This window comes from Seriola aureovittata, chromosome 13 (assembly GCF_021018895.1).
Source record: "Seriola aureovittata isolate HTS-2021-v1 ecotype China chromosome 13, ASM2101889v1, whole genome shotgun sequence".
NCBI classification, from domain to species: domain Eukaryota; kingdom Metazoa; phylum Chordata; class Actinopteri; order Carangiformes; family Carangidae; genus Seriola; species Seriola aureovittata.
Genome location: NC_079376.1, coordinates 14,734,914 through 14,753,328, shown reverse-complemented (window position 1 = coordinate 14,753,328; position 18,415 = coordinate 14,734,914). Strand labels below are relative to the sequence as shown.

The 18,415-nt window shown below is 41.0% G+C and overlaps 2 protein-coding genes across 5 annotated transcripts; one reads left to right on the top strand and one right to left on the bottom strand.

Annotated features, from left to right (window-relative positions):
* Nucleotides 1-131: 131 nt before the first annotated feature.
* msh4 (mutS homolog 4) lies at nucleotides 132-14,438 on the bottom strand. Of its 4 annotated transcripts, none has more exons than XM_056392717.1 (20): nucleotides 14,169-14,438; nucleotides 7,203-7,396; nucleotides 6,753-6,859; nucleotides 6,287-6,663; nucleotides 5,977-6,092; nucleotides 5,716-5,889; nucleotides 5,439-5,611; nucleotides 5,289-5,356; nucleotides 5,072-5,146; nucleotides 4,850-4,914; nucleotides 4,598-4,767; nucleotides 4,364-4,500; nucleotides 4,087-4,190; nucleotides 3,507-3,631; nucleotides 2,619-2,819; nucleotides 2,390-2,508; nucleotides 2,112-2,240; nucleotides 907-1,081; nucleotides 734-822; nucleotides 132-460 (listed from the first exon to the last, which is right to left on the bottom strand). In XM_056392717.1, exons 4-20 carry the CDS (start codon nucleotides 6,569-6,571, stop codon nucleotides 263-265), a joined length of 2,403 nt encoding a protein of 800 aa, XP_056248692.1. In that variant the 5' UTR covers nucleotides 6,572-6,663; nucleotides 6,753-6,859; nucleotides 7,203-7,396; nucleotides 14,169-14,438; the 3' UTR covers nucleotides 132-262. The 4 variants fall into 4 exon arrangements, with proteins under 4 accessions (XP_056248692.1, XP_056248693.1, XP_056248691.1 ...); XM_056392718.1 differs by having other exon boundaries at nucleotides 7,203-7,393; XM_056392716.1 differs by lacking the exon at nucleotides 14,169-14,438 and having other exon boundaries at nucleotides 6,287-6,397; nucleotides 6,500-6,663; nucleotides 6,753-6,926; nucleotides 7,203-7,428.
* vcpkmt (valosin containing protein lysine (K) methyltransferase) lies at nucleotides 8,932-11,049 on the top strand. The gene is made up of 5 exons (XM_056392719.1): nucleotides 8,932-9,224; nucleotides 9,404-9,517; nucleotides 9,645-9,717; nucleotides 9,869-9,988; nucleotides 10,083-11,049. The coding sequence occupies exons 1-5, from the start codon at nucleotides 8,968-8,970 to the stop codon at nucleotides 10,185-10,187; spliced, it is 669 nt and encodes a 222-aa protein (XP_056248694.1). The 5' UTR covers nucleotides 8,932-8,967; the 3' UTR covers nucleotides 10,188-11,049.
* Nucleotides 14,439-18,415: the final 3,977 nt, after the last annotated feature.

Below are 18,415 nucleotides of genomic sequence, written 5' to 3'. Positions count from 1 at the left end.
CTTAGACGTATATTCTGATACCATTAACATTTCATTTCTAAAATGAACATGTGGTATAATATTGTTTTTATTGTAAGGATGGCAAACAACAAAAACAAACAAACAAACAAACAAAAAAAAAACGCGACCACTGTGTTTCAAAGAAATGTATTTCAAATCAAGCCAATGTTTAAACAGAATTTGCCCAGTAATGGTCATCAGACACTTATCTTTAATTTTTCTAAGTGTTTCACTGCCCCTCCCCACTGTAAGGCTGAGTCAGTCACTCCTCCTCTGTGTCCATGGACGCTGGCTGCCCTGCTGCCTGCAGCTCTGCCTCATACTGCTTCCTCAGGCCTTTCAGATACATACGCAGGCTGTCAGGGTCCAGTCTGGAGTTCCTGGCAGCCTGCAGGAGGCGGGTGGCCAGGTGGTACACAGCTCTCTGCCTCTGTGTTTCCAGATCACTGTGATGTTTGGTCTGCAAGAATAATGAAACACACCTCAAGTCTTGTCTTTTATCCAGCACTTCTCTGATATAAATCACGATTATTTGAAGGACACAAAAATATTTGTACTATCTTTCATCAGAGGCCACGGCACAACATTTGAATCCCCCAGGGTCTAATATTGGTGTCTTGTAAATTAAAGCTTGTCGTACTCTTGCTCACAATGTATGCAAATAAAGTTACAAAGAACAGGCTGAGGCACCAAAGACAACAAAGAGGCAAAATCCGATCTTTATGAACCATACCAAGAGCTGCTGGCTAACACTGGAGGCAATTATCGTTGCCTCTTGGATTAATCTTGAAGGAAGGGCAGTCATTTCTGCTACTCTCAGACCTAGAACAGCAAAAACAAGCTTTGCATCATCTTTTTCATAACCACTTTCAACACAAATGTACTTGGATTTCACTAAATCTTTACCATAGTGTCTTTCCTCAGAGCATCCTCGATTCAGCAAGTATGTATACACCACACTCTCAGTACCAGTGTCACCACTGCGTGTGTGCTGAACCTCCATGTGCTGGTTCTCCACATTAGGATAAAGAGATTCCAGTTGGCACAGCTCAAGAAAGTGTGTGGCAAACAGGGTGAACGCCTGCAAACAGCAGAGAAACAGCACACACCTTGAAGATTAAATCACTGGACAACATGCACTATTCCTGTATTTATTTTACCAGTTTACTATTGACCTAAGATGTGCACCACATCACACAATAACAAGTTAAGTGATTAATATACAGTGCAGGAATCTGACTTATCTGGTTTTCATTTTAGAGAGAGGAGTGGCAGCACATTACTTCATTGGCGTGTACTCCTATTTTTCTTTGTGTCAAATTTAAAAAAAAAAGTATTTTCCATAAGGACTGCAGGTGTACATCACCAATAACCACTGTCAGTAACATAATAAATATAGCATAAGATATAAGGAACAATGACAGATTACTAACACAGTAAAAGATAAAGAGAAGTATCATAAAGCATAGACCTACTCCTTAACACTAACCTACACCTCTTAAATTCCACTATACATGCAAGACATTTCAAAGCAGCACTTTACAGAGTGAATTAAGAAACAAGGTAAGAATATAAGGTTATATCAGAGTTCTAGCCTTGAGCATGACCAAATTCGTCCCAGCAAGAGTGTTCCATATAAAATCTCTATTAAAGAGTGATTCCATTGATGAATAGAAAGATAGTGCGGTGGTTGCCACCTAATCGCAAACATCTTTTTAGCAACAGTGCATGCTGATAGCCACAGCTGTCTTTGAGTATGCTTAAAATTCTGCCCAGAATCATCATTCAATAGTGTACATTCTGGAGAGCAGTCGATGTCTAACCCAAGTGTTTCAGAGGGATGATATTTTTATGTTATTTGTTCCCAAAAAAGTCTAACTGGTGGACACTCCCACATAATGTCCCCATTAGATTCAAATCACATCGGGTACAGTTTAGAGAAGTAGCTTTATTCATCATAAATAAGATCCAATAAGTTTGATTTGTGAAGTTCAGGTATGTTATTTTCAGATTTAGATCTTGTGACGAATGAGAGGCATTCATGGAAAACTCCGGCCCAGACTATGATTGTGAGCAAGTTTTATTCCAGATTTTTGCTATGTATACTCTACCTTGAGGCTAAGGAGGAACTCACAAACTGAGTGACAGATGCCAATGCCCTCCTCAGCACTGGTACCGCGCCCCAACTCGTCTATGATGATTAGGGACCTGTCACTTACATTGTGGATTATGTAAGAGATCTTTGGAGAAGAAGTGTACAGTAAATGATAATTTCATGTTTTTATCCAGCTTAAATGTAATAAAGAACATGTGTGACCCTAATGTGAAAAAACAACAAAAAAACAACAACAAAAAAATAAATAAAAAAAAAACAACCCAAAACACATACCTCCTTCATTTCCAACATGAACGTAGAACAGTTAGTTTCAAAATCATCATCCACACCAATTCTGGTGAAAATCTGATCAGCAACACGAAAAGAGGCGTACTCGGCAGGGACAAAAGAGCCTGCAATAACGGTGCAGGCAGCTTTACTCAAAAATCAAGTCAAATCAATGCATAGCACTTTGCAGCTTTACTTTTCAAAGTCATGTGAGGATGAGATGTTTGCTGCTAACCTATCTGAGCCATGACCTGACACAGCGCCACCTGTTTCAGGTAGGTGGATTTGCCACTCATGTTGGGTCCAGTTATGATGACAAAGTTGCTGCCCTCGGAGATGTAGCTATTGTTCGATACAGGCTGCTGTCCAGCTATTCGCTCCAGAATGGGGTGACGACCCTGCTTGATTGCCAGTGTGTCTGTGAACTCTGGACGCACTGGCAGACACAGCAGAAAAAAGGCATCAACAATCAAAAATACCTGGATTTGTTAGTATTTTGTTAGTGAAATAACTCATTCATGGATTTCTATGGGATGATCAAAAAGCATTTAAAGACAGCTACATTGTATGAGTTAATATTTGGCAATTTTGTTACAAACCCATATAGCTGGTGACTCAGTGATTATCATGGCTATGTGCCTAAACACAGTATAAGATTTCATATATATATTGAAATTCTTATATAATTAATCGCTGGTTGGTTAGCTGAAAGGTGAGTCATAACGTAATAAAAACCGATTCCTGAAAGAGGAGTGGGCAGTGTTTAAAGGCAGCTGGCTCCTCTGCTAGAGAGAGTTGTCTCTGTAAATGCAGCGCACCAGTGCACACTTATGTAACAAGGGTAATCTGAGTACAAGCTGGCTGGGATAGAAGGGGGCAGGCAGTCAGCACGTGTTTATAGAGAGACGATTTCTGACAGCTGAAGGCCAGCGTTCACCACCCACGTGGCTGATACTGCCCACGACCCACACTTAAAAAAAAAAAAACTGAGGCCAGCAGAGCTGCCAGCTGAGTAGAGCTCTTTCTGGTTGTCATGTGTGACACTGGCTGGATGCAGACAACACATCACCGTTTGACAGTTTGACTGACTTGTGGATAGAAAGCAATGGATCTTAATACTCACCATAGTCTGAGATAGTGCATGCATTTGCAAGTGATAGCAACATGTCCAGCATGGATACGGCATCAGAGAGCTTGTAAAGGCAGTGGATGTGCTCATGGACAGTGCTCAGCAGCTGACATATCACCCTGCATGGAAAAATGTTAGATGCTACAGGCAAAAAGCACTGAAGGGAAATTAAAGCTAATATACAGCACCCTCTAGTGGACATAAAGTAGAGCAAAAATAAATGGATCTACATTAGATCAGCTTTCCATGATGATCTAGACAGACAATGTACAAACTTAAAATGAATGAACTGACTATTTGATTCTGCGGGTTTTTGTCAACTGTTTTTTTGTGGAGAATAAAAGTCAATCATTCCTGTAAAATGTCACATCTCTGGAAACAGAATATCATTCAAATATGCTTTAAAGATGAACAGGCTCCATATTTTAAGACTTAAGACTTACTAATCACATTCATCTATGGTGGAAAACAATACCAAGTAATTTATCAGACTAACCCCACTAATCAATTATGTAATTAAGTTCATTCAATACGTTACTGTGCACATTTGTAAGTCATAGGATCATAGTCTCACACATAGGACATGTGAAAGATCTCCCTCAGGGCCTCGTCACAGCGGTCATTCATCTTCATCAGGTCTGCAGTGGTGAAGCCATAGTTGTTCTTGTGCTTGGTAACCTGAGACAGTTCATTCAGTGATTCAGACTCTATTAGCTCCTTGGGAGCAATTAAGCCTAATTCATTCAAAGCTGATGTTGAATTATCTTGTTTTTGTTTTTTTTCATTTTTAATTCTTAATCAGTCTGTGGACTCTCAGTGTTCTACTTATCCATGTCATTGGTGGACCATACCTTGATGAACTCTGAGGGGAGTTTCCCTTCAGGCAAAACCGCTCCTTCAAGCTTCATCTGGATGAAGAAACCTCGAGCTGTGCTGAAGCTGGTACGCATTGGCAAGCCATATTTCTCACCCATTTGGTTCACTAGCCCTGTGAAACACAATGCCATTTAATAAGCCTTGAGGTATGACTACTTCAGAGAGACATTGCAAGGCAAAGATATTTACTAAACTGCCAGAATAAACACCTGCAATGTCATCCACTATTTCGGTGTAAGCTCTCCGGGCAATGTCGAGGAACTCGTTGACATTAGGGCGCACGGCATAACACTTCTGGGTCCGCATGTTCAGACTCCCCTTCAGGTATGTAGAGTCATCATTAATCACTGTCTTGATCTGCTCTAGGATCAAGTCAAACCTGGGGTGGAAACAAATATACACAATTTGTAGGCAGTCCAAAATAGTTTTAAAATGTATGTCATAGGCATAAGACCTAGTACCTGGTGTCTTCCAGTGAAGTGCTGTATGCTTTAAGTAGGGCTGTGTTGCAGTTCTTCAACACCATCTGTTCATACAGTGTAATGCTTAAAGGATTTACCATTTCCATTATAACAGTAACAATTAGTAAAATTCTTTTTGTGGAGTAAAAAGCTTTTTTTTAATTTTATCAGTGGCTGTAGGACAACTTTGAACTAATGTCATATATACCAACAGACACAGACCCTTAACCTTGGCACCAGATCCAAAGTGTGTTTCAGCTGAATGACATGTGTAATCTTTGCTTCAGCAACCTGAACCTGTAAAAATATAGAAACAGAACTGAAAAGACTATTGGACATTTAGTTAGTCCATTATTTTAAAGTAAACACACATGAATTCACTTCATGGGAAGACAAAACTGTCTTCTACAACCATGAGTAATGAAAGTACGGTACGCACTGTTTCCTGCTTTGGGATTTGGACAAGAACAGAGAGCAGCTGGTCAATGTCAAGGAAATGGCCAATGGCTGAGAGGTGCAAAAGAACAGATATTCAAAAATTGCGTCATGCTCTCATCATCCTATTACACAATATGTGCTTGTTCCTGACCATTCTTCAGGCCAAAGAAGAGCTCCTCGTCCCGTAGCAGCTCTTGTATGGTGTCCATTCGTATGTTGATGGTGTCCACATCAACCAGGGGCTCCAAAATATTGGAGCGCAGTCTTCTAGCGCCACCAGGTGTTTTTGTGTGGTTAAGTACACCTAAAAGAGTATGTTCACTTCTACACACAGACAAGGAAAGACAGAGGCAGACACATCTATTATTGCACAAGCACTACATACAAGGATGATGCCCTCATAGTCTTGCCATTACTGTCCCTCTTACCTGTGGTCTCTACTATTTACCACCAACTCCAAGTTAGTGGCAGATGCTGAGTCAATCATGGCTGTCTGTTCACTCCCTGTAAAGCTCACTTTAAGAGACTTGGCAGCGTAGACCGAGTTCTGGATGAACTCTAAGTATTTCAGCAAAGCAGCTGCAGCTGCTAGGCAATAATATCTGAACAAATCATGATATAAGACAATAAAAAACAGTATAGTGCCTCAGCCAATCTATTTCTATACATTATTGTACTCGGTGGCATACTTTGCTTGCACTTCCATGAGGACGGTGCCAAATTCTGGAGCACACAGCTGCTGAATGTACTCCAGTCCTTTTCTCTCATTAAAATACTTCCTTTGGATTGCAGTGAAAGATACACCCTGACAAAAAATAAATAAGACAGAGGCAAGATATGTCATCAGATGGGACACACCCTTCCCTGTTCACAGTAATTCTAACCAAGAATGAATTAGTGAGTGAAGCTCACAAGAAGTGAGGTATTCTCTGCTATAAAATTAGCATTTGTTTTAAAGATTGGTGCATTTTACTCATAACACCTATTCTGGGTTGGTACCGGGAAGTTTTCAGTGATGAGGTTGAACAGCTTGGTGCCTTTCCCCTTCTCACTAGCTGTGTCTGGCATCAGTATTTCCAGTGGCAGCAAGATGTGAATCTTGGTTACGACCTTCAGAAGAGTAATATATGACTGTGACATGAGTTTGCTGTATTTCAGAGTCTTTTCCGAGTGCTGAGTGATTATTGCTAGCCAATAAAGTGAATGGGTTACCTTGGCATACGTCCCAGTGTCTGCAAACTGAGAGAGTACAAGCTCTGGACATTTCAAATTGAGACTGGCCATACCAATCTCTCCCCTGGCCAAACCACGCCCTTCAACCACTGCTACAATCACAGAGGCAACAGAGGTTGTGGTCGCAGAGGAGCAACTTGTTGCTACAAGAAAAAATAGAAATCTGAATAAGAAACTCTGCCATAGCTGTTTACACCTTAACCAACACATTATTTGTCTAGGATTGAAGTACCGGTGCGATCAGTCAGTGGAGTCTGTACAGGATGTGTGTGAGAGGCCCCAGCGGACCCCGGAGTCCTTCTGAATCTGGGTGTTCCTCCACGGCTGCGCAAGGAGGAGCTGTCAGAAGTGGATGCAAGGAGTGATGCATTCGTGTTCCCTAACGTGAAGCTGTGATGAAACTGACCTATGTTAACACAAAATATGAGGAGAGGGTCTTTATCATGTATTATTAATGCAGTGCCCTGCCCAGAAACAGGTTTGTAGTCTAACAAATGGGTCCCAATTATTGTTCTATGATACACTATCAAAACAAATGAGGACATTTGAGAATTTAATATCTGAAATGTTACTGTAATGGCATTCTACTGTCTCCGACCTCGTTAAGTATAGCCCCCCCCCCCCCCTCCAGGAGACAGTAATATATGCTAGTATTAGCTGCAACATATCTCTATATGATCACCTGCGGTCACTCGGGGTAGTGTTGGGCCACGGCTGGAGCTCGTACTGCCTTCATCTAAACTTTGGTGGGATGAATCTGAAGAAGCTGACGGGGGAGCGTACGAGGTAGTCTCGTTCAGTCCACTTCTGTCCGTTGGAGACCAGGTCGGTCCACATTCAGAGGTGTCACCGCCCGTTGTGACCTCCTCTGCGCTGCTACGAAACATTTTAATGGCAGGTTAAACGAGGTATGCTGCCTAGCTCGTTTGTACATCTGTAAATTAACTGACAATGCAAATAACAACAAAAAACAGCTGTGTGAAATACAAAGAAGGCCCACAGTTAGCTAGCATAACCTGCCACCACTAATGTAATCGCACGCGATCATGTCATATCTTCCTGACGTCAGCAGCTAGAATCTGCGCATGTCAATTATGATCAGTTATTAAGAAAATAAGTAGTTCCGAGTTGTTTGTTGTGCGGATTGATCATGGATGTATAAGAACTGATCGACTAATCAATTTCTCTGTGTGGCCTACTTGAGGGAACGTGCATGCACCATACACAAAGGGTGTGTTGAGGCCCACCTTAGTCCCCTCAAGTAGGCTACAGGGAGGAATGCAGTGTACATCTTGTCGCTCAAAACTATAATAATTTTTTTTAAATCTCGGACACCAAACATGATAAATTGAAAAAAGAAAGAAAAATACTGTTGCTGTGATATACAAGGTAACTATGGGGTGTATGTGGGTCTTTCTTATGTATAACAAGTTAAGGATCTTTATTTTTTTTAAAAAGATAAATGCCTCAGTGATACAATATCAGACTAGCAAATGCAGTAGCCTCAAGGATATCATATTAATTGTCATATATTTGCTTTATTTTTTCCCCAGTGGGGAATCCCTGTTTGACTTTGTTTAAGTGTTTGAAACCTTTTGAAATTCAGACTTTACCAGCACTGGCACAGATTCTGATTTAAATTTGCTGCACATCTGAACTGTATTTTTCACTTTCTTTGTGCTATCTAGGCTAACTAAAAAATATGAATGAATGAATGAATTATTAATTGTTGACAAATGCTTAAAGGAGGCTTAAGACAGAGACAGAGACACTGACCAGCACACCGACAACAGCGAAAACAGTGAAATGTGAAAAGGGGTGTATGAATTGACAATAAAATGTAATAGCTTTAACAGTAAAAACGTCCAAATAGTTAAAAACAATTAACAATGGGTTATAAGTCTTAATTTTCTCTTTGGTTTTTCTTTCCTTAATGTTACACAGAAATACACAATATTCGGTCAAATGACAATAGACTAAAGGCCAAACTAGTGCTAAATGTATCTTCAGGGAGACGATTGGCATGTAAAACACAAACATGAACGTATGCTTTTATGAGTGTTTTTTTAAAAAATTGGATATTTTAGGGATATAAGCATAATTTTCTATTCTCAAGATATCACAGTTGTAAGTTGTGGCTTGGAGGTGCTTGTCATGAGTTTACTCTGAAAATACTTGTCTGTAAGTGCCTTGTAAAAATACAGGTCGGAAGGACTGTTGAATTGACATTCTTAAGTAGTCTTCAGCAACAAAAATTAACATTGCGTTTCTCATAAACATTTTTCTTATTAACATTTTAGAATAATGTTACCACAGACAGTATTCTGCTGAATGAATAGTTGTTTCTTACCCATTTGTTCTCTCTCCTCTCCTGATTTGTAGAGGTTACAGTTTTATTTTGGAAAATTCAGATCGGAACTCTTTCTCTTCTTCCTGTCGCGAACAACATGGCGGCTGACGCAGATGATAGTAAATATTTTGTGAGAGAAATTGAGAAAAACAACGGTTGTGCCTTAAAAGTGAGGCAGTGCTACTTAGGAGACGTTGGTTGTGTGGTATGGGATGCAGCTATCGTTCTTGCAAAATATTTGGAGACGGAACAATTTTACGACCCGTCTAAAGGAGTGAACGTCTGGGCAGGCAGGAGTGTGGTGGAGTTAGGAGCTGGGACAGGAGTAGTTGGTCTGATGGCAGCAACCCTGGGGTGAGAGTGACGACCGGTCACATTGTTATGTTATATAGTGTTGTATCACCAGCATGCCTTGCTAGTTGCTTGTACTCCCTTGCTTTGCAGTATGTGGCCTCGATATCCTTTTATTGATTAAAACTAATAACAGAGAGAAAGCCAAAATATAATTTTCATTACTGTCTTAATTCCTATAGAGCTCAAGTGACCGTGACAGACCTGGAGGATTTGCAGACCCTCCTGAGAATGAACATCCAGGAAAACCAAGCACTTATCAATAGTGGATCCATAACTGCCAAGGTACTGAAATGGTTTGTACTTATATTTCCTACTTTATATACTGTTGGATTGCATTTCCGTTATATATCCAAGCTGCATCATTGACATACTGTAAGACATATCCAAATGCTAACTGTTGGATTTCTACCTTCCTTAAAGGGGTGAAGATGTGTCTGAGTTCTTCCCTCCCCCACATTATGTCCTTATGGCAGACTGCATCTATTATGAGCAGGTATTTTACTACAGCTTTCAGTCAAACATGACCCTTTGCTAGATTGTACTATCATCATCATCATCATTTTAAAACATGAACAAACTGTTCTTGTGGTTCTTGAGTGCTGTGCTGAGTTTCTCGTTGTGACTTATCACTTATTTCCACACAGTCAATTGTTCCACTGGTGGAGAGCTTGAAGCTGCTCTCTGGGCCAGAGACCTGCATTATTTGCTGCTATGAGCAACGCACTGAGGGCGTCAATCCAAAAGTGGAAAGACGTTTTTTTGAGGTGAGAACCCAATTTGTAAATACCAGGAAATAATAATAAAATATTTAGCATCACCTCTTGGTGAATCATTGTGGTCTGTTGTATTATCTTTTAGTTGCTGAAACAACACTTCAGCTGTGAGGAGATCCCTTCAGACAAACAAGACCCAGAGTTCAGCAGTCCAGACATCCACATCCTGCACATCCGAAGAAAAGTCTAAGTTTGTGTGGTAATATTTGTGTTTACAGTAATTAGTATTCCATGCTAATACCAGTGAAAGGGAAAAGTCTGTCTTGGCATGTGTAGAATATTCAGTGTATCTTAATTTCTGCACTATTTTTTAAAACATTTTTCTAAGAAAAATATTTTGTAATATATCAGTAAATACTGTCCTGGTGTGTGATTCAAGTAAAAAAAAAAAAAGTGAACCCATTATAAGATTTTTTTTTTTTTTTTTTTTAAAACACAACAGTTTCATTGGTCTGTGTAACTGCAGGGCTGTGAAGGTACAGCAGGTGGCAGCCATGTGGCTCATGTGCAAGCACAGACATGACAGGCTGTAATGATCTTTAATAGAGGGAATTGTTTAAGCTAGAGGGGTCGAACAAAGACCATGGAGGGACTGAACTATGGTTTCTATGCACTCATTTTGATGTTTGAGCTTGAGGATGAGTCTTGCAAATGTTTGTGATTTTTTTGTTTTTATGCAAAACACAGTTAAGCAGATGACAAAGTCAAGGTGTAAGAGTTTACACCTCAGTTAACAGCAAGAGACATCAAACATGAAACTATTCTTGTGCTGCAATTTGGTTCTGTAGTAAATGATTTAACTTAAATTGTTTATTGGGTCATAACATTAAGATAATATGCACATTCACATGTTTATTTAAAAGATTTGAAGCACATGTTCTCTTGAGACTCTCCCACAGAAATTAGTAACTACTGACGATGATAAGTTGCTGTCAGTGTGGTTTTCACATTGCTTCCAATTGTAAATGAGGTATGTAAATTCAGACATTGCTCATTTGGAGCACTAGGGGGCAATAATTGCTTAAAATCCAAATAAATAGTGTTCAACTGTGTCTCAATGTTTAGTCTGCAATAAAATGGCAATTAAACTAATCTGAGGGCCACCCTTTTATCTTCCAACTAAATATTAACTTAAGATGTCTAATAAGTGTTATCATTAAACTATGAAAATGTACTACTTTGAGAGAGATGGGAAAATAAATCACGACTAAAATTCTCAATCCATGTGTTTACGTAGATTACTCACTTTAGAATTGAAGCCAGCATTGTCTATGCTAGTTTTTGCCATCCATGCGAGGGGAATTCCACCTCAAGCCCCAGATTAGCTGGAAGATTATGGCTCTCTTTCAAGCATAAACCATGAAGTACGCCCCGTACTCCCACAGGCATGCAGGGGCCCCTCACAGCCTTTTATGCTGCTGTCTGTTTACACAGTGGAGCTGGAGTGTAATGAGCAGGGTGGCCTCCAACATGCAGACCAAATAAAAATGTTAATGCTGAAGTTGGCAGGGTGGGGTTAACATCGAAGGTCCCATTAAATACTCAAATCACTCAAATCACATAGAAGAATACAATGGGAGCCAAGTTTGATTGTGATTTAATGCATCAAGATGCTCATCCTAGTATTCCTATATAGAGATCCAGGAGTGCAGAGCTAATTTGCTTGCATGAAATGTGCTGATGCTGCAAGGAACATCTGTGATGGCATAGTGCCTCACACCCTTGAATACTGCTGAATTTAATGGTTAGATTTTTTTTTTTCATTTAAACAGAAACAAGTATCTCTTCACCATCCAGTTTTCAGCAGATGCTTTAGTGTTGTGCATAGATTTAATTAACATTAAATCAGTGATCAAATAACACATCAGAGCTTTTGATGATCAAATGTTTGGTCCTCTTTAAAGGTATGTCTATGCACAAATACAACACTTCCTGCGCCAACAGATTCATTATTAACCAATATCACAACAGTGATTGTGAAATGTTTGATGGAGAAAGATTGAGGTGTGGCCCGGTTGAATCATAGTTCTGACCCCTGAATCCCTGTAGGCCTTGGTCAGTGATAATGTCTATCACAAGTGGAACAGAGTGAGATTAATTGCCTTTTTTTTTTTTAAACAATTACTATAAATAACTGCAGCTGCTCATTTAAGATAATCGCTCCCTGTGGCCCTCCTCTGCCCTCTTACTTCTGCCCGGGGCAGCTGGACAGCTACTCTCAGAATCAGCCTAGTATTGAAGTCTCCTTTGGCTTTGACCAGGATATGTTCAGCTAATTAATTTGACTCACAGCTGGTATTAAGTCTATATCCTCCAGTATGGTGGGGACAAGACCCAGAGGGGTTATTGGGAAGATGAGAGGGGTCAAGGGGAGCTCCACTATTCTATGACAACATTTTTATCCCCCTGACTACTCACGGCCCTCCCAGTCAAATCCTTTAGAATCTATTTTCCAGTCTCTCTGGTGTTCTCTCCTCCTTAAATGTTCACCAAAAATAATTAAAATTGTGTAGTTATAGTCTTCTTGTGGTTGGCTAATTAGGCTAGCACTACAGGGGAATACAGGGAGCCTCACCGTAAATGAGGACAGCCCACAGTGAAGCAGTGGTGTCTTCTGTAATCTATTATCATATACACATAACAGCTGATTCAGGTGACCGTAAACATGAATTACTTAACATGTGCTGTGCGTGCTGCATACACCTAGACAGAATGGGGGCGTTTTCTGCCAACAGATGGTGCTATTTGTGGAAATAACGCTTACCTGCGTAGAAAAATCTGCAGTTGGAATGACACAGTTCCAAGTCCTCATAAATAAATGAATACATTTGTAAGGTGCACTACTGGAACACTGTGTGTTCATTAATGGTGATATGGATGATGAGATGGGTGATTGGTTTTACTGGCGTGTATAAGATGCAACCCCAATCCAGTCTGCACTTTTCTACACATAAAACATAGTGAAAAACATCTGCACGGACTCCGTAATCCACTCTGTTCCCCAGGTTCTTTTAAAACAAAATAACATGAGGCAGCAGTGCAGCGCCCCTCCAAACCAGATGGGTGGAGGAGAGTCTGACTCCAGCAGCCTGTGTGGTGTGCTCCACTCTGCTGCATCACAGCCAAGTGACACAGAGGATCCATTGTGTCACCATCATCATCACACTGCCTGGAGCCAAGAGACACTGTCCCAGAAAGGAAGACTCATTTTCTCACTAACTATTAGGGAGTGGCTCAAGAATAGACATCAAACTGGGCTGATTAAATATAGAAGGAGGGCTGCATAAATGTGTGACTCTTCTGATCCTGCAAAGGTGCCCCCCCCCCCATTCCTCCCTCCTTCCACACACAGATCACCCTTCTATCTTTCACATGACAAACTGAGTCTACTGAACTTCATGCTCCACAAAGAGACAACAGGACAGAACTGCATTCCAAACCAGAGCATGTGAGTAGTGTTGTTTTGCAGCTCTCTATCCCCATCTCCAATAATGAGCTGCAACAACGCTAATAAATTGTGGCACTCTTGCTCAGTGGATTTGAGAGCAGAGAGGTGGTACGATGCCAGCAAAGCAAAGCCTGACAGGACAACTAGCATATAGAAACACAATGCTGGCTCCACCCTCAACCCACCCCACTCACCCACACCAACCCCCCTGCAGGGGAACAGGAGGAGGGCGGGGGTGCTGTTAAGACAGCTGTGCTGCAGTTGAGTGGGGACACAAACCAAGCACTGTGAGAATATTTTTGCACACTTGGCCCCTTCTTTTATTCCCCTTAATGATATAATATCATCACTAAGAGATGCCTGCCTGATTTTGCTGCGATAGAATTTAAATAATGACATTTGACAATCAAACAAAACAAACACTGACTACTCCTATTGATCTTTGTAGGCGTGTTAGGTTTAAAACTGTTTGTGTATAATGCTAGTGATATAGTCAGTGACTCCAACATGGCATTAGTAAAAATGTAATGGGGTATTGATCCGTTGCTTGAAATACCATGGGTTTCGTAGAGACCTGACTCCCTGTGACTGCTGTCCCTTCAGCATTGTAGTGCAACGATGTATTTGTCATCATTACGATATGTGGTGGCCCAGCACGGAAGGGAGAACTGCAGAGGGGAGGGGAGCAGCATGTGTGTGTGTATCGTTTCCCTGAGTCATTACCTCTCTGTAGTCTGAATCTGGACTCTGTGTGAGCAGCAGCACCTGACTCGCCACAGATCTCCTCCCAAGATTTTGTCCCAAGCCCAAACTGTTGTCTAATCCAGGCGCACTGTCTCTCGAAACACTGACTCTTCTGTAATTACAGCAATCTTGTCAGATGCACGGATGTAGTCAGTCGTGGAGCATGACAGTGTGGTGGCAAGCTGCTGAAGGAAGCCTTTGAAGTTGCTTTGCATGGGTCTTCATCATTCTGTCACTCAGTGTGTGGAGACAGTGAGTGAATCCATGTGGCTGGTGGATACTGCTGCTGGGTGCACTCAGTGTTTCTGTGAGTGTTGGGGAGGTTGTGTAAGGCCAAACTACAGATGCCACATGACTGAGGTCAGTGGTCTGTGTACTGTATGAATAAGCCTTGGGCAAATACATTGAACAAACAAATGATCTCAGAAACATCCAGTTGATTTCATTTTGCTTCAGGAACAGATGCAGGTAGATTTCCAAAATAAATCTGCATGGGTCTTTCCAAAAAGACTCAAGCTGCAGCACCAGTTACAACGCCAGCCCCTCCCTTCCCTTTACTGTAGCATTGCTTACATGTGAAGGTAAGATGGTTAACACTCAGCTATGATCCTCTTTACACTGTGTGTTACAGCTGGAAAAACACAGCATATGAGTCCAGGGACAAACTGGTTGATACTCTCACACAGCTGTGTTAAACATCCTATAATCCCCAAGAGGAACCATGTGAACAAAGTTCAGGTTTTCACATAATGGAATATAAATAGAAGCCCTGAGGCTTAAAAAAACGTAATGGGACTTCGATTGGATGGCTTTTAAAGTGGAAAAACAAACTTGATTATCGACCACTGAGACTGTATGGTTAGCGGCTTAAATTATGTAGTTAATGCTTGTATGAGCACTTTATCTATCCATTACAAAACAAATTGGTTGTGTCACGTGGACCTCTAACACTTCATAATAATTTTACGGTTCTCTGAATTAGTAATTCCACCACAGCAAGTAACCTTCAGTTGCAGATATGAATGGAATGCATTTTGGACCAATGCCCAGAGTGCACCTTGGACTTCACAGCCTCACATTTTCAACCTTGTGTAGCTGATCCACACCAGTGAAGTGCACATTAATACCATTACAGTTTTTCAGATTATATGTAAAAGCTGCTCTTAAAGAACAAACTCAAGTCACACTTACAGTATAGACAGAAAAGAGTGCATCAGCGCAAAGGCAACCAGAGGTGTGCATTTACCGTGCCATTCAATAACTTTAACCTCAGCAGGAAACCCGAAAAAGCGTTCAGCTACTTCCGGACCTGTTTTAAACTGAGCTCTGCATGAGTTCATTATCAACAGCTCACTCTGGGAAGCTACTGAAGGTGCAGAGGAATTAACCAGGGGACAGAGAGAGAGAGAGAGAGGTTTCATATCCAAAAAGGTTGTTTTACTGTCCTTGAGGATAAGCAGCCACTGAACCAAGCTGTGTGAACTGTGGCTTAGAGTAGGTGTTCCCTCCTACCATTTAGCAGATAAATAAACCGCTTTAATAACAGTGTTCGCCTATGTGCACAGGAGTATCTGTGTCTGCATGCATCACAAATCCTACAGTGATTATGGTGCTGGGTGTGGCTGCTAAACTGTAGGCCAACAATAAGCCAGCGATGACTATATTCACAACCCACAGTCAGAAATGAGTATTATCTCATTGCTATACCTGCGCAAATGTTACTCTGAAACCGGAGTTGAGAGGAAATGAAGACAAGTGAGGAAGAAAAACCACACCCATGAAAACCACAAACATGATTCAGGCTAGGTTTGTAGGCATGCCAGGGGTGTAGCTGTAACGCCACTCACCAGAGATATCCCACTGCTGTTTTAAATCTTTGTCAAGTTGATCAATGAAGAGTGAGCCACCATAGTGACAAAAAGGGAAAAGGTGCGTGCTCCAATAATGCAGAACTAAGCTCATAGATATTGGGGTCTTTTTCGATTTCTTCCCACTCTTCCTCTTTCCATGCAGAAGAGAGGAACTGAATGGAAACTTGCAGCACAGTCAGCCACCTATGTGATACCAAAAACACCAGGCCGTACTGGCAGAGATCCCATCAGGCGGTTGTCATAGGGACTGCCCCAACAAATAGGCGTGCTGGCTGCCTTAGACAAATCTGTCATACACATTCTTGTGCAAACCACTGAAAGTGTTTAAGCAGTTTGCCTTCTTGTTTTGTGAATCATGACACAAGTGAATTAGGAGAAACAAGTGCTTTATATCCTGTTAGCTTCACCGGTGAGATGCATAAAGTACCTGTTGATTTGGTATTTAACCCCATCTTTGCAAATGCTGAACAGTATAACACTTCACAAGCAAGAAACGTGAGGCTCGTTACACAAAATACCTATTACTGAGCTTCATTATATGACCTGAAACCCTTTCCTAACCTCTCCTCTCAGGAAGTGCAAGGAATTTCGGCTGAGCTCAGAGGGAGTTGAAAGAAGGGCCAGGAGGTCTCATCTTTACAGAGGAGAGGTCATAAAAACTTGCTTACAGTCTGTGTCCTTGCCCCAGGGGCCCCACTGTTACCAATAAAGCTGTGAGGGTCATATGGTTGTAATGAAGTAGTGGGAACCAAAGTGGCCATTACAGCCCAATTAAACTGCCATTGGTGTCTAATGTAGACCAAGCTCTTGCTGATAGTGACTATTTACAAATACACTGAAGCTTGGATAGCTTCTCCACTTGCAGTGTTTGTGACTGATAAGTTTGACGAATTCCTATAACTTTATCGAGCAGTTAAATCACAGCTGCATGAGGTGTGTGGGTTGTGTGAAACATCTTCTTTAGCTGCGCAGTCATATCTGTCTATGTCACCTGACCTGTCTGACGGAAACCTCTGTGGTGCTAAAGCAAACATCCTGAGGCCTCTACAGCAACTCGCTAAGCACCAGATTTTCCACACAGCAAATGCCACCAAGATTAAACAGCCAAACGTCTGTGGATGCAGACACATGTATACACAAGGATACAGTGTCTGATTGTCAGTGAATGCTGCAAATTATCTGCTTGTATGCTTGAGAGAGAGGAAGTGAATCCCTTTCTTTTAAATTGCAAGCAAACTCTGTGCAGCTCAGACAGTGCCAGTTTCTCTGTGGATGTGTAAAACAGTGGGAAAGACACAGTGCCATTCAGTATGCCGAGTAGAAAAACCCTTGGAAATCTGTTGAATAATACTAACTAATCTTTTGTAGCCCTAAACACAGTGGTCAGACCACTTGTCACCATCAATCCTGTCTTTGTCACAAGTGAAAACACCGTTGTTATAATCAGCTTTAATCGAAACTAAAACATTCTTCCACTGTGACTCAGTGGTGTACTGTGTCAAAAAGGTTTCTTGTAGTACACTGACAAATTCAAATCAACTTTTAAAGTATTTTTACAGAAATAACAAATAATATGAACCCCCAAAAACGTTTCTTTTGCAATGAAAATGTTATACAGTTTTGCAGACTGAAACTTGGAAGAAACGACTATTCAGCAGTAGCAAAAACTTAATGAGCTAAGAATTATAGTGGAGTAGAAAAGGGGAAAAATACAATACCTCAAAGAGATCACGCTCAATTTTAAGAGATTGCATTTAGTACATAAAGATGACCGATATAAATATTATCCTAATTACACACTTGTTATGCACACATTAACATGGTTGTGACTCCTTGTTTAGAAAAGTGTTTTTCTATTAGCAGTTGGAATCTGTTAACATGTAATTCATATGCCCTAATGGAAATCTAAACTTAACTTAATTACAGAGCGTGAGGAAGTCTTAACCTGTATGCATTTTCTTTGACTTTCTCAACCCCAGCCTGCATTAGTCAACTTGAACAGACTCCAGTCTCACTGAATAAAAACAACCAAGACTTGTTTTTTAATGCCAGTCCCAACCAAAAGCAAACTCAGGAAGTTACAGCCAACAGCTCAGCATCAACTCAACTATGGCTCACAACCAACACGCAACATTCAAAAAGAATTCACAGTTCAGCTGTATATCTCCGCTGGCCTTCCAACTCTCATGCAAACTATCATGTGGCTCCGTTGTTGTTCCAGAAAGACCAGCAGTTGGACTTCCTGTTTTGTACATTTTCCCATTTACTGGCAAGGGAACTGAGGATGGACATAAACCCTTTATGAAGAATCTGCCCAACAGCACTAAAACCAAGAATTTTAACACTGCAGACTTC

Coding starts and splice junctions, on each gene's coding strand:
- vcpkmt (XM_056392719.1), top strand. CDS start 8,968: ATGGCGGCTGACGCAGATGATAGTAAATATTTTGTGAGAGAAATTGAG. Junction 9,518..9,644: donor ACTGCCAAGGTACTGAAATG/GTTTGTACTTAT, acceptor CCTTCCTTAAAG/GGGTGAAGATGTGTCTGAGT. Junction 9,989..10,082: donor TGGAAAGACGTTTTTTTGAG/GTGAGAACCCAA, acceptor ATTATCTTTTAG/TTGCTGAAACAACACTTCAG.
- msh4 (XM_056392715.1), bottom strand. CDS start 7,407: ATGTTTCGTAGCAGCGCAGAGGAGGTCACAACGGGCGGTGACACCTCT. Junction 6,927..7,202: donor ACTACCCCGAGTGACCGCAG/GTGATCATATAG, acceptor GTGTTAACATAG/GTCAGTTTCATCACAGCTTC. Junction 1,082..2,111: donor AGTTCCTCCTTAGCCTCAAG/GTAGAGTATACA, acceptor TGCTGTTTGCAG/GCGTTCACCCTGTTTGCCAC.